General features: G+C 26.7%; 1 protein-coding gene across 1 annotated transcript in view; it reads left to right on the forward strand.

Annotated features, from left to right (window-relative positions):
* The window catches only part of btv (beethoven), a 239,088-nt gene that overhangs the window by 53,207 nt on the left and 170,763 nt on the right, over positions 1 to 15,118 (forward strand). Inside the window, 5 exon segments of the mRNA XM_067274747.1 lie at positions 1,377 to 1,605; positions 2,841 to 2,968; positions 10,870 to 11,116; positions 13,167 to 13,316; positions 14,781 to 14,983. Coding sequence (XP_067130848.1) covers positions 1,377 to 1,605; positions 2,841 to 2,968; positions 10,870 to 11,116; positions 13,167 to 13,316; positions 14,781 to 14,983 — 957 coding nt within the window.

A 15,118-nucleotide genomic window follows, 5' to 3' on the forward strand; every position in this document is an offset into this window, starting at 1 on the left:
CATTGGGTATATAAAGAGTCTTAATGGGGTACATGACAATATTCAGCTATATACCACTGACACATATAATCATTATTAAGAAAAATTACTGTAGTAACAAATTATTTTAAATGTATCTATTTTGTATGAATTCTCCCATTCAAGTTGTAATAAGTGCTGTTTGGATAGTTTGCAAGATTTTCTCTTGACAAAGGAGTACTTGGTATATACAAAAATTTAAGAAGGATTACATGGATGTCAAAACTTTGGGAAACAATAATGTATTAGAACAATTAAGGAAGTAGTTAAAAATTATGTCTACATTTTTATATTTGAAAATTAACCATAGATTTAAATTGAAACTTTTAATCTTTCTATACTTTTGAAATCGTATGTAAGTCTTTGTGTAATATATATTTTTTTATTTTTTAGATTTTTCTTATTATTTTCGTAGTTTTAGTTTGGAGTGAGGTAAGTTTACTTTTAGCCAAATGAAAATATTGTTGCTGATCCAAAATAAAATTATAAAAGTTTTCTCAGTATTTTCTTTTTATATTTATTTTAAAAATTCTGAAATTCAGTAAACCCTGCTAACTTGGCCTAATAGGGGATGAAGATTGTTGGAGTATATGAAAGTCTGAATTAGCAGGATGATTTTTCTGACAATGTAGAAAATGAGAAGATGGATATACAGTTCAATAATGTATTACAATCAGCTCTGTACAGAAGTTTTACTAAGCTTTATTAGATTATACTGCTGAATCCATTATTACAGGAATGAGCTCAAAAATTTTATGACAGTACACAGTAATATTCAATCTATAATAAAAATTGACTGAATGTAGTAATATAATGTACTGAATCACTGGGTACAAATAGAGAGAGAGTTCCATGATGTTCAAATCCATATTGAGCAAGAGCTCTTGCATCTGATTTATCGGATTTTGCTAAAGTTCTGTGAGATAAAATAAAACTTTTTACTTTACGGGTATTAGCTCGATGACTTCCAGATGTTGAAAGCACTTGTTAATTATAATTTCATTATAATTGTAATTACTTATTAAGTATAATTTTTCTATTATCAAGAAATTTTAAATTACTGTACAATTTTTTGAAAAATTTGTTTAAGTTATGCAAAGTCTAAGTTGGCATGGTTTGAGTTAGTGAGAGTTTACTGTATTTAGTATGGTGATGATTAATTTAAAATTTTTTCAATGAAGCAAAATCAAATAAACTACAGAAATATATTTAACTGATCAATTCTAATATAAGTATTAGAATTAATCAGTTAAACATATTTCTGTAGTTTATTTGATAACTTTCATTTGATGTTAGTAAAGCATTTTTTAGTGGAGAATTAAAGTTTATATAAATTGTTTCTTTCTGATAAATTTTAGAAATTGTATGCTCCAGTTTCGTCCACCTATTGAAGAAATTCGAGCTAAATATTATTCTCAAATGAAGAAATTTCTTTCAATACCTGTAGTTTTTAAAGGCGTAAATGATTTTACTGAAAATCTTATTTTTCCCATTATCATTGAACGAAATTCACAGCAATTCATAAATATTTATAAAAAGGCTGAAGAATTGTTTAAAAATTTAGAATCCATTAGGAATAAATTAAAGGTATGATAGTAATTTTATAAAAAATATATTTGAAAAATTTTTTTGTTAAAATAGAATATAATATCTATTAATGTATAGATTTTTACAATTTTATTTACGATATTTTTATATGAAAATATAAAATAAACGAAAATGTCTTTAATATTACATTTTATACTGACACTTAATCTGGACTAGATTTCTAAATAGGCACAGTTGGCCAAAACCTAGAGTAGCAGATTGAGGAGCAGCATAATTAGCAGATATAGTGTAAGAATTTCATAAAAAAGTAAATAATCTGAAATATTACAATTTTTCTAAGTCATCTACATTAATAAAGATAATGATTTAAATAATCTAATTACATCAAATAGATAGCTTTGATCACTTATAATGAAAACATATATCAATATGCGTGATGTAATTTTTAATTAAAACAAAATGTATTATATATGTTAACTATTTCATTTAGTAAAATGTATCATTTTCATAATTAAAAAAGTGTACTAACTTTGGTACACTTTCACAAACTATTCTGAGCTATGTGAGAAAAGGCAACATTCTAGAAATTTCTAGCCTGTGCCTACAGTTGCAAAAGAGTGAAATCCAGCCTTGCATTTAGTACCAGAAACTTATGCAATTTTATATTCAATATAAATTTAACAGTCATGTATACTATATTATTAAGAATTTAAATAATGTAATATTATTTTGAGAAGAACAATAATTATGATTATGAATCATTGTGTAATATTTCATTGTTCTGATAATTAGTAAAACTTCACAATATTTTGCAAATTGAAATTTAGTGGAAATTAATATTAAATTTATATTAAAAGGGAATTATATAAAATATAATTTTCTTTCAGTTAAAATTTATACTTCAGGCAAATATACATTATATTTGTAATATAATTAAATGAGTAGTTATCAAGCAAAAATGCATACTCTAAATTTTATGCAAGAATGAAAGATTTATGATTCAGGTGATTTTTGTCTTAATCATTGACAAACATCAATACAATAAATGATTAATGAAAGAGATTTGTATTGAATAACATTTTGAAATTTTGTGAAATGTTATTACCAATATATTGACAGATAGAAAATTTATTGAAAGTAATACATAACTTTATTCCAGTGGATACATTACCTTATTTTTAATTTTACATTTATAGTATTTCCAGTTTCAAATAATTATTCAAATTATTTGATATTAATTTAAAATTATTTCTGACAAACATTAAATCTTTTAGGATTGGGTTGTATTAGGATCTTTGAATATAGAGGATTTTGTGGATAATCATTGCCATTCACCAGAAGATTGGAAAAGAAGTTTTAAAGTAATCAAAGCAAAAAGTCAAGCATTTAGTAAATTACAATTGTAAGTAATTTATGAATAGATAAAAAGAACTATTTATAAACTATATACTTTTTAAAGTTACAAAAATAAATTATTGGGTTGTTCGGAAAGTAATTTCGTTTTTTCCACAGAAAAATAAACACAATATTCTTATAATAAATAAATATTTTATTGAATTATATATTGATCATTTTGGTCAAATACCTGTTGTTATTGTTTCTGGTAGTAGCATGATTTCACATTCATAAAATTTTTGATCGTTGTTTACAAAAAACTGATCCAAGTGATTTTTGACATTGTCATTTCAAGTAAATGTCTTACAGTTAAAAAAAATTTGTATAGACCGGAACAAGTAATAATCTGAGTGTGCCCGATCTGGCGAATATGGTTGGTGTGATAACACATCCCATCTAAGCTATAACAGTTTCTGACGAGTTACCAAACATGTGAAATTTGGCATTATCATGGTAAAACACTACACTGTTTGTTGATCAATTCTGGCCTTTTTTGTTTGATGATATTATTCAATTTGTTTATTTGATGGCAGTACACTTTCGAATCAATTGTTAAATTGTCTGGTAAAAGCTCAAAAAAGATTTCTTTAAAATCCCACCATAGAGAACATCTTTCTTTAATAACATGTGGAACCCATATATCGAACTTTGAAACGAAACAAATTTGTTTTAAGTAATAATAAACGGTTCAGTTTAACAGATTTAATCTCTTAGTGATTTCACGTGTTGTTATACGGCAGATTGCTTCAATCAGTACCTTTATTTTGTTTTCATTGGCTTCAAATGGCCATCAAATCTGCCAAAAAATCATCCATTTTTTAGACTTTTACTGATTAAAATTAAATTATGTAACTGTTAAAATTAAAAAGAGATTAATGTGGTGTATCTTTGATATTAAAATTGCCAGAATGCAATTTGGTAAACCAGTTTTGGCACTGTTTTTCTCTCAACACATCTTTTCCAAACATGTACCACAATTTTTTTCTTGTTTGAACAGCATTTTGATTTTTTAGTTATAAAAAAGCAAAATATGCCGAAAATGATGCTTTCGATTTTCCATATTTGATGGGTCACCGAAAAAAAACAATTGTACAGAATCAAACAAAATTTTTTACAAATAAGCCTTAAAATGTCAGCTGTTGAAGTATATAATGAAAATGTGGTTTAAAATAAAATTGGCTGGTAAAAATACATCTAATTTCTGTAGTAATAATAAAATGAAATTACTTTCCGAACAACCCAATATAAATATAAATTATATATTCATAAATGATATAAGTATTTGTATATAAATATATTTGTTATCTGAAAGAATAAAAGTTCATAAAATAAACTGACATAATAAGGCAACAGTACTTCCAGAATTTGCTTAAGTTTAATATAAATGAATTTATTAAATATAAACTCAAAAAATCATCCATTTTTTAGACTTTTACTGATTAAAATTAAATTATGTAATTGTTAAAATTAACAAGAGATTAATGTGTAAAATGATTTGCCAAAAGCAAATTATTTTAAACATCAATGGATTTATTAGTCCATGTATTTGTAAATCGAAAATTAATCCAGAAAATAGCAAAAATTTATTTATTAAATATAAAATGTATATATTTTTTCAAAATGTTAGGAAAAATTGTTATAGTTGATGTAAGAAACCAAACTATTGAAAGATAAATCATAAAATGCACAAAACATTTATGTATACAGTACATGTATACAATTTTTTTACATCATTATGAAACATTACAGAATATTTTGTAATGTTTTACAATTACCTAACAATAACAACAACAACAACAATAATAATAAATAATAATAATTCATAATTCATAGCTAATTTACATTTTCATTGTAAACATTACTATAAAGGTCTTTTTAATATTTGCATTATTTACATTAAATTTTACATTAAATTAAAACTACTTCATTAAATTTATAAAATTTAATGAAGTAGTTTTAAAATTTTTGTCATTGAAATATTTTTGTTCAATTTCATTCAATTTTAGCATATTATCTATTGATAATGTAATGACAATGAAACAACATTATTTTTTGGTAAGAAACTCATAAGCCAAACTAACTAAACTAGATAGTTATTAGTTTGGCTTATGAGTTTAGTTAAATGCTAAATCAAAATTAAGATCAGATTTTTAATATTTAATAAGGAATTTAAAGAATAAATAAATGTTTTTAGCCATTTTTAGTAGAGATTATTAGATTACATTTATATTCTATAATTCTAGAACATTGCAGCATCTATCATTGACACATGACATTGGAACAATTTAAACTTGAAATTAAAATATCAAAAAATAATTTTTTTTTTTTTTCCAGCAAAGTATTTATTAATAGAAAATATGTTTTTAGCCTGATTTATAGGCTAAAAACATATTTTCTATGTCCTCATGTCTACTGTCAAATTAGTGAATATTCCAAAATAGAATGTTTTTATATTATGGTCAATGGTAGACCTGAGGTAGACTTATAAATCAGGCTGAAAACGTTTGTTCCTTTAATAAACATTTTGCTGGAAGGAAGAAAAAGATACTTTTTTATATTTGCAAGTGTTTTCAGTTTTTTTCCAATTCTTAATTAATTTGAATACAATATTTATATTAAAATATAAAAACATATACTAACTGAAGAGGCATTATTGATTAAAGGTAAAGAGCAATTAAACATTTTTTTAATTAAAAATATAATTACTATAATTTTCTGTAAATAACTCATGGGTTATTTGTTTTAAAATTGATTTAAAGAAGACATGGAGATTATCTGTTGATTTTAAATTGTAACTAAAAATTTAGCTTTTTCTTTGTCTAAAATTGCTAAGAATGTTTATAAAAATCATTGAAAAGATTTTTTACATGCTGAATATCTTCATCTCCATTGCAATTTTTCTGGAAACCACCAATAATGTATATGCGTATGCCTTACCTTTGTATTCTATTTTCTATAAGTCAATCACATTTATAGACACTCCTACTTAAACTTGTCTTGAAAGCTGATAAAGATTTGTTAATTTTCTCCTTTTTGTATAATGATGCTATCAATTTTAGCTTACATTTGGCTTCTATAGTGAGTAGGAACTAAGCAATCAACTTTCAAACCTGTGTTATTGAATATTATAGTTTTTCTTAGTAAAATTAACAATGATAATGTTAATGGTAATTATTTTATTTACTGCTTATTTACTCTGCATTTGTTATGGCAATTATTCCTACCAAAAGCTGTATTGACCACATTGTCACTGGAACTCATCTTGACCACAGGTAACTTTTCAAACACTAAATTCACTACAGATATTATGCTACAGTCTTTTTCTATTTAGTTTTTTCAAGTTTATTTTAGCATTTATTATTACTATTTAATATAAACAGTTTCTCAGCAATTAATGGCTACATTCAGCCCCTAAACATTGACTCTCTCCCAGATACCAATGTGAGATTTTGAGCCCCTTTCCATTTCCACTTTGTTTGATCAACGTTAATTAAAGGTTTAAAGTCATAATTAAATATTTAAGTAATAAAAGATTTTAATATTCTCCCCAAGAAAAGGGTGACCAAAAGATCAAGCGATGAAAAGATGACAAAGTGGAAAAACCCACACACCCGTTTTCTTGTGATACTCTGATAGATAAACCTAATCAAATATCCCTTCAAGTCAATGATTATTACGATGTTTGGACTTACAACCTTAGTCAAAACATTTAATTATTAATGATAGGAAACTGTCAAACAGACAGAATTATGAAGTAAGACGAGTAACAATAATGGCTTAAAAATATCCATAATTTGTCGAATCATCTGATTTTTGACAGCTCATATTAGCAAAACTCAGACACAACTTGAACTTAGAACACATTAAATCAAATTCACCTGAGACTGTTCTCACATGGGACATGTATAAAAAGAGATCACACCTGATCCTTGTCATGATCACTGAAGGAAACCTCTATTACAAGCCTCACCTCCTTTGCCTTGGGATCTTCTTGGAAACTTCGTCATATGAACAAGCAATAATAGAGGTATTACTTTGAAGTTTTATGTAAATTCTCTCTCTTGGTTGACTTTAGATTGTGAGTTAGACTTAGGTTAAAGGAACTAGCTAACCGCGAGAATCTCCACTTTGCCTTGCTAAGCGGAATCTCTGTTATTGATATGATGCCTTACAAGGTAACATTGTGACTGTATTTTTTTTTTTTTGTAATCTCTTCCTGTATTAAATGTGTTATATTTATTTCAAATGAGTGTCATCCTTCATGTATTGCTGACTCACTAACCTTATCGATGACCTCACTAACCCTCCCACTCGCCTAAATTCATGCCATCCACTGACACCATGAATGGGATTTGCCAATTTGTTGTCGGAGAGCGGGTTAGGTCTCACACCTTAGCCCCCAACTTCTCACACCTGGGATGTTTTAGAGATTTATGCAAAATATTTGCTGTTGTAAGTAGTGCTAACTTCTGTAGCATATGGATGTTGTTTCTATCAAGCTTTGTTCTTCAGATGTTGCTCTAGAACTTGGAATGGTTCTGAGTACAATGGAACTATGGCTGTTTTTCCACAATTATTCAAATTCTATTTGCAGGTCCACTTAGTAACTTTCTCTAATTGTTTTTTCTCCATTATTTATTATTATTAGTATATTTACAGTTTGTCCAATGAAAGATGAACTTTTCAAAACCATATTTGATGGGAAGTTAATCATCTGTTTGATGATTAAGACACATTACTCACTACTTATAATTAGTACACTATAAACTCTTATTCTTTTCATTGTAGTAAAATGACTTTTAATGTCTAAAATAATTATATGCATTTAAAACAATATTCTTAACTTGACTGTAATATTTTGTTTTATTCACACACATCAACCATTTTGCTAATTAAATTAAAACTAAAGACAATATCATTGCTATGTTGATTTATTTTCTTTATTTTTTAAACTAAAGTGTAGAATTTTGTGTTATATTAATTTAAATAATTTTCTTATATAATTTGAAATATTAAATATTTTCAAATTTAATGAATCCTGGCACCATATTGTCAATTACCAGATATAAAACTGTTTTTCCTGAAAGCAAAGTTTATTGTTATACAAAAAACACATTTTCTGCCTATCTTTGGTCAATATAAACTATATGTATAAATGAAAAATTTGTACAAAACGTATAAGTTAAACAATATTAATTAAACAACAATATTTAAATTATAAATCAACGAATATACATAAAAAATAATATTTACATTTAATTAAAAATAAAAGTAGCAATAAAATGCTAATTAATGAAGATAGACATGCATAATTAATAACAGTAAGGTGTTAAGAGGAGTGTTTAATTTAAAGAATTTAACATTTTCCTGTTATTATCTAAATTTAGAAATAAAGAATGCCATAAGATTGACAAAAGTTGTTATTAAATAAATTTTCAAGTAACTTTTTTTAAAGTTATTGAATGAATGGAATAGAATTTTAAAATTCTATTGAATGACCTGATTATTATAATTCATCAGATCTTTATTATAAAAATTATTAGTATAGATTCTTTTCATTTCACAAATATAATTAATATTTTTAATACTTAATGCAGTTTAGTGGTTCTGTCTCAAATTTCTCTGTTTATAACTGCATCTACAATGAATTGCTAGTGAAAATAAAACAAAAGAAACAGAGAAGAAATGGAATGCCTGAGACAATGCTTTCTAAACTGCATACAGGTTAAGTGACATTTTTAATGGCAACCAAGATACTGTTTTCATACCAAGTTGCTGTTGAAAACATATCATAATGAGATATGAGGTATACAGCAATGAATGTTATGTGATATTTTGTTTTCATTTTAACAATTCTAAGAAGTATAAATCACTGTAGGTAACATGCAGAAAATTATGGTACAAAAAATATTAGAACATAATTAGATTCATTGTGGTAAAAATTATTGTAGGTTAGTAATCTGTAATACTATGTTTTCTCAATTGTAATGCATATTCAATTTTTGAGATGTCAAAACCCAAAATATTAGCTTGCAAATGTAATGCACACTCTATATTGAAAACTCAGCTGAAAGAAGTTAATGCATTAAACAATATTAAATGCATTTTTTGAAAAACATTATATTTTCATGTTTACAGTGTTTTGTAACATTCAGATTTCTGAATGTATTCATTTATGCCCCCATTATCAGGTACAAAGGATCTGCAGATCAATAAAAAAAAAAGTCACAGTCAAAATTATTGTATAATCAATGTGTGAGATCCGAAAAATCCCCTGAACGTAAATTCGTAACAAACATAACAATTTTTAATAATCGTTCCCTTTATTAAATTGGAAAATTTTCCTATTAAAAGCATCCTGCCTAAAAACGGTCCTGGATATAAACATCCTGTGTAAAAATGGTCCCAGACGAGAAAATATGCATCCCAGGCCAGATAACTATCAACTATCTATTGTTCTTAAGCTTTAAATGGATCATCTTGCAACTTCAGTTTATAGTTAACGTCCGAATTTGTCATATATTTTGAAGCCCGGGAACACCTATGACACAAATCGTCATCCACCTACAATCACGTGACCTAATTTTCCAAACTAAAACTATAAAAGCCACTCCTTCCACCCCCTCGGGGGAGTCTCTGATCATCTGCTGGACAGAAGCCATCGCACGTCGTCACCGCTCGGACCTACTGTCCTAACGTCTCCGCACTCAGTCGCGACTTTGTCAAACTGTGCCATTTTCGGATACTTATCTACCCTTCGTGGATAACAAAGTGCTAACTCTAAGGAAACGAATTAAGAGGTATGAACTGAACTGTAAGCTCTCTCTCTTGAACCCTACGCGACTTAGGGAATTTAGTCAGATTTTTATTGGTGTCCTTTGTTAATTTTAATAAATCTTGTTTTATTTGTTAATTGGTGTCCTCTTTGTCTCGAATATCACTTTCGCCTTACCGTCGACCCCATCTCTCCTCCTATCCACTCGCGTACCGCGTAACTCGCCATTAACATAACAGCCATCCTTGACAAGTGAGTTACCGGAAAGGAAGAAGCGACTACCGCCTACCTCCCCGTTCTCACATATTGGTGTCAGTCGAGTGGGGTTTCGACTTTTTTGGAACCCTGATAGAACACCCACCAAACAAATCACATATTTTGCCCGCTCTGATCTCACAAATGTTTTAACAGCAAGATTTCATATCAGTTTGTGTAAGCATGAAATTTTCCAGATTTGTAGTATCATGCTGAAATATCTGTATATGTGTTCTTCAGCATAGTGAATAACTCTCTGCTTAAACACAGCTATATATGAGATTTGTCTGCTGGACAACATACAGTTGGCTTGCTGTACTCCGAAAACCCATCCAAAACCTTTCCAAACACCAAAACCAAAATTAAAACCAAAGGAGTGGGAGGAACATGTGTCATGTCTATACTGATGTCATAATACACAAAAATTGTTGAGCAGAGTGAGTAGCAAGTAACATGAGTGAGGTTGCATTAAGTTGACTTTGTACCTGTTTTAATGCACATACCAATTTTTGAGATCAGAAAAGTCCAAAAAAAAGGTGCACATTATATTCTATTAGAAAACAGTATATTGTGCATTTAACTAGGCAAAAAGATTCGTGAAAAATTATTGACATTTTTGATTTTATTCTTATCAGATGATCAGAATCTATAAAAATTGAAATCAGTTTTGAGAGAATAAATTTAATTTGCAAGTTTTTCATGTTGTATATTAAATATGTTTTAAAAATTAAAACTTCAAATAAAAATAATACTTTACATGAAAAAATCAATTTGTAAAAATCATAAATTTTTTATAAATCTATTATTTTAATTGAATTTTAAATATATATGATAATTATATATTAATGTCAGAAAATTTAAAAGATTTTTGATTTTAGGGAAGATGAAAAACTTGACTGTATTAGTATCAGTTATGCACCGATCAAGGCATATGTAGATTATCTGTTATCTGAACTTGATGTTGTTATGGTAAGAAGTTTAAGAAGATCTGTACAAAAGGATTGTCAAATTTTGAAAGAATTTTTAACTGAAGCAATTGCAAAACTTACATATAATCCACAATCTGTAGAAGAATTAGCCGAAGCTAATAAGAAGCAATTAGAATATCATCAGAAAAAAGAGCATGTAAATAAATTTATATTAATTATAAATAAACAGTTATTTTAAAGATTATTATGTAGCTATGTTGACCTAATTATTATAGTAAGTTAGTATTTATTTATTATACATATTAAGTTTATTATTTATAATATGTTTATACCATATTTACCCAAAAACAAGACCTAACCAGAAAATAAGCCTTAGTATAATTTTTTGGGATGCTCATAATATAAACCCTACTCCTAAAATAAGCCCCAGTTAAGATTGCCAGCAAGATGGTTGTATTTAATATCTCCATTGCAACCCACAACAGATGTATTGAATTATAAAATAAATATTAATATATAGTTATAAATAAATATTATTATTGACATTAATACTTAAAATAAATGATAATATAAATGTTGAACACAAAATCATGTTAATAACAATCACATGGTTTTTTCCACCTTTATCAACTAAATAAAGGTGGAAAAAGCCATGTCATTGTTATTAACATGATTTTGTGTTCAACACTTCTAAGAACAATACAACACGGTTTCACAACAAAACGATAATATAAATTATAATTAAGTATTTGTAAATATCCAAGTGAGCATCTTTGGATAAGACATCCCTCGAAAATAAGATGTAATGCATCTTTTGGCACAAAAATTAATATAAGACCTGGTTTTATTTTCTGGGAAAATGGTATTTCTTTAAAATCAAGATAAAGTTTATTAAAAAGTTATATTTTATAATAAAAGTTTATTAATCTGGTATATATGGGACCAAGGTGATGTTAAATTATCAAAAATGGATTATTGGATGTTTTTGTATTTTTGCAAAATTCAATAAGTTATATGCAATCTGAATGTTTTAGACATCACTGTACATTTTGTACCAAAGCACACTGCTATATATGTCCTGTTTGTTTATGCATATTTTTTAATTAGTCTGAAGATGATAATGTATACACATCTTAACACAGTATAACTATACTTTGTGAAGATTGATTGATAAACTTACAAAAATTTAATGAATACATTATTGCACAAAACCAACATTTACAATGATTCATGTGCATATAATATTTATTTTTCAGGTTAATAATATAATTCACAGGAACATATAATTCACAAAAGCTACAGTTGCTCTGAGTGTAAGAAACTTGTTTGTAGGTATGTTGTCTTTACATCGGTCTGTGGGAAAGAAAATACATCAGTCATGCATGTTCTGAACACAAAACATGTGCTATGTCTAATGAAACAATGTTCATTTGGCACAATATAATCTAGACTATGTATAGTGTACTGAATTACACTGCATAGAAATTTGAGGTTTTCCTAACTATTCTTGAGTCAACATTGATGGAATTGCTTTATCTGTTGGGATCAGATTGTGGATGTCTTTTTTTCTGTCTCCACAAGATGGTGTGCTGATAACATTTATTTCAAACATGTCTGTGACATGTAATTGCTTATATACATTTTCTTTGCCTAGTGGTCATTAGTGCATTATTATGTAAACAAGTTCCAATTCACAGAGTACTAGCATGTCAGATTATTATCAGATAATTCTATTGGTTACTTTCCAGAGCTGTCAGATTATCAGGTTTTAGACTAACAAATTTTTACTGTATTTTGATTCTGGAAAGTAGAAGTTTAGAGTGTTTAAATTGGTAAAAATATAAGATTAAATATGCAATAAAATTTCAATACAATATTTATTTAAATAGGGGAAAAATAAAAGACCATTTGTTACATATGTCAGTCTTATAAGCTTATTAATGGTATAAACTTGAAAATTTTTTTTAGTAAATTCTTAGTCTAAATTTTAGCTCTACATTTTAAAATGACAACAATGGAAAAGCATGTTTTGCATCTCATCATGAGAATAATGAGAATTATTCATTGACTTTGCAATTTAATGTTTCTGTTTTATAAAATGTTGCTCTATACTATTTATTTTTTTTATTGTACGAAGAGGAAATAGAAAGAATATAGTAAATATTTTGAAATTTCTTTGTAAAATATTAAATATAATAATTATAATAATATATATTTAATTTTAATTATTGAATTTTGTTGAAAAGTTTTTGCAGCTTTATGAAGATGTTCAAATAAAGAATGAATTTTTGGGCAAATGGTCAAGAAGTGCAGTTATTGAATTAAGCAGTCTCCAAGGGCAATGGGATATGTTTGAACGTATAATTGATGATCATTCTGAATTAATTACTCAGCAGGTAACTTATACACAAATTATAACATAATATCTTTTCTAATTGAATTAATTTGTTATATAGAAATAATATTTTATAATTTAGTTGCATTGTTTTGAATTAATCATCAAAATATATAATTTTTTAATTTTTAAGAAATTTTATTTAGTATCATTCTTAATAACCAAACTATACTCTATTTTGTAGTTTTTTATTGAGTTAAATTCATTATAATACTAAAGAATAACTAGTAACTCAATGCAAACCACATTGTCTTCATTCCATAAACTTGAAGGCCAGCCTGATCTTGTGTCACCCTCCGTTGACATTATACCTGATATGAGTTCCCCATGCCACTCAAACATACACACCCAAGCTAAAGCTTCATCATCATAAACAACACATAGAAGCTGCAATATTTATGTTGCTATTTTGTCTAGCTTCACACAGAACATGATATTAATTTTCTGTTTAATTTGGATGTCCTTTCTTCTCACAGCAAAAAGTGCCACTGACATGTCATGAAAGTTTTCCTGCAGTGCCCTGCTGTCTATTGGAGGTCGAGAAAACTAATGTTGATGACACAAGCAACTCATAAATATCCATATACTGAAATGTATAACATCTTAAACCACACAATGCTTACCTAAACAAGATATTAAATCAGTCTCAGAACTTTATGGACAAAGGGATAACTAAATTTATCTTAAGATTAAGTACAAATGTATTTGTAAATGTAAGAAATATAAAAGGCATTTTTTTGGATGGGTTTTCACTTAAAGAAATATTTTAAACCAGCCAAATTTCTAGAAATTATTCATTGTCAAAAATGACATGTAAGTAAGTAAAGGATTATACCTTTACTTATTATTTTTTTTATAAAATCTTCATTCTAATAGATATGCATTTGCTTTCATTCTAAAAGTTTGAAAATTCTCGTGGTAAAAATTTATTTCAAATTTTTGTACCCAATGAAGCATAGATTGTACAACTGTTTCATGCCTTCTGTTGCCACATTGTTACAACACAGCCAATGTATATGTTATTTCACATTGCAAGATTGTATGATAGATGTTAATTTTAGATATAAATCACATTTTCTTTTGTTATGAATAGTTTATCCATAATATGATGTTGGCCATTACTTTCAGTCAACCCTTATACATGTTTTTTTGTCTTGCATTTACTTTTAAAAAGATCAATGATTCTTCTATATTTAATAAAGTAAACTGATAGAAAAAAACATTCCATCAGTTTACTTTAATCATATTTACATTAAATTGTTTGAATTGATAAACTTAAATTTTTAAATTTAATTAAAACAAAATAATTTATTAATTTGAAAGTTTGATTATATTCAAAAATTTAAATAAAAAGTAATATGAGTAAAAATTTTGCAATTTATGTATTTATTTATTTAATAAACTTGACAGAGGAATTTATAATCAAAATAATATATTCCAAGAATATTTTATTTTTTAACAATAGATTGAAGTATTAAAAACAAAAGTGTTAAATGATTTAAAAAATTATGAAAAAGAAATAGAAAGGTTTTCAGCACATTGGCATCAGTTGAAACCTCAAAATGAAGCATTTAATGGAGATATAAATCAAGTAGAAATGGCCATTACTGTAATAAAAGAAAAACGAATTGAATTTAATGAACTAATAAAAACTAAAGAAAAATTATTGTGAGTATTAAATTTTTTATAAAAACAAAACAATAGTTATTAAGTAAATTATCATATATTTGGAAAATTTATTATTAAATAAACTTAAAGTGAGATATTAGTTTTACATTTTCTGCTATATTGTAATATATTTGA

This window comes from Centruroides vittatus, unplaced genomic scaffold (genome assembly GCF_030686945.1).
Source record: "Centruroides vittatus isolate TY-2023 unplaced genomic scaffold, ASM3068694v2 contig_563, whole genome shotgun sequence".
Taxonomy (NCBI): Eukaryota; Metazoa; Arthropoda; class Arachnida; order Scorpiones; family Buthidae; genus Centruroides; species Centruroides vittatus.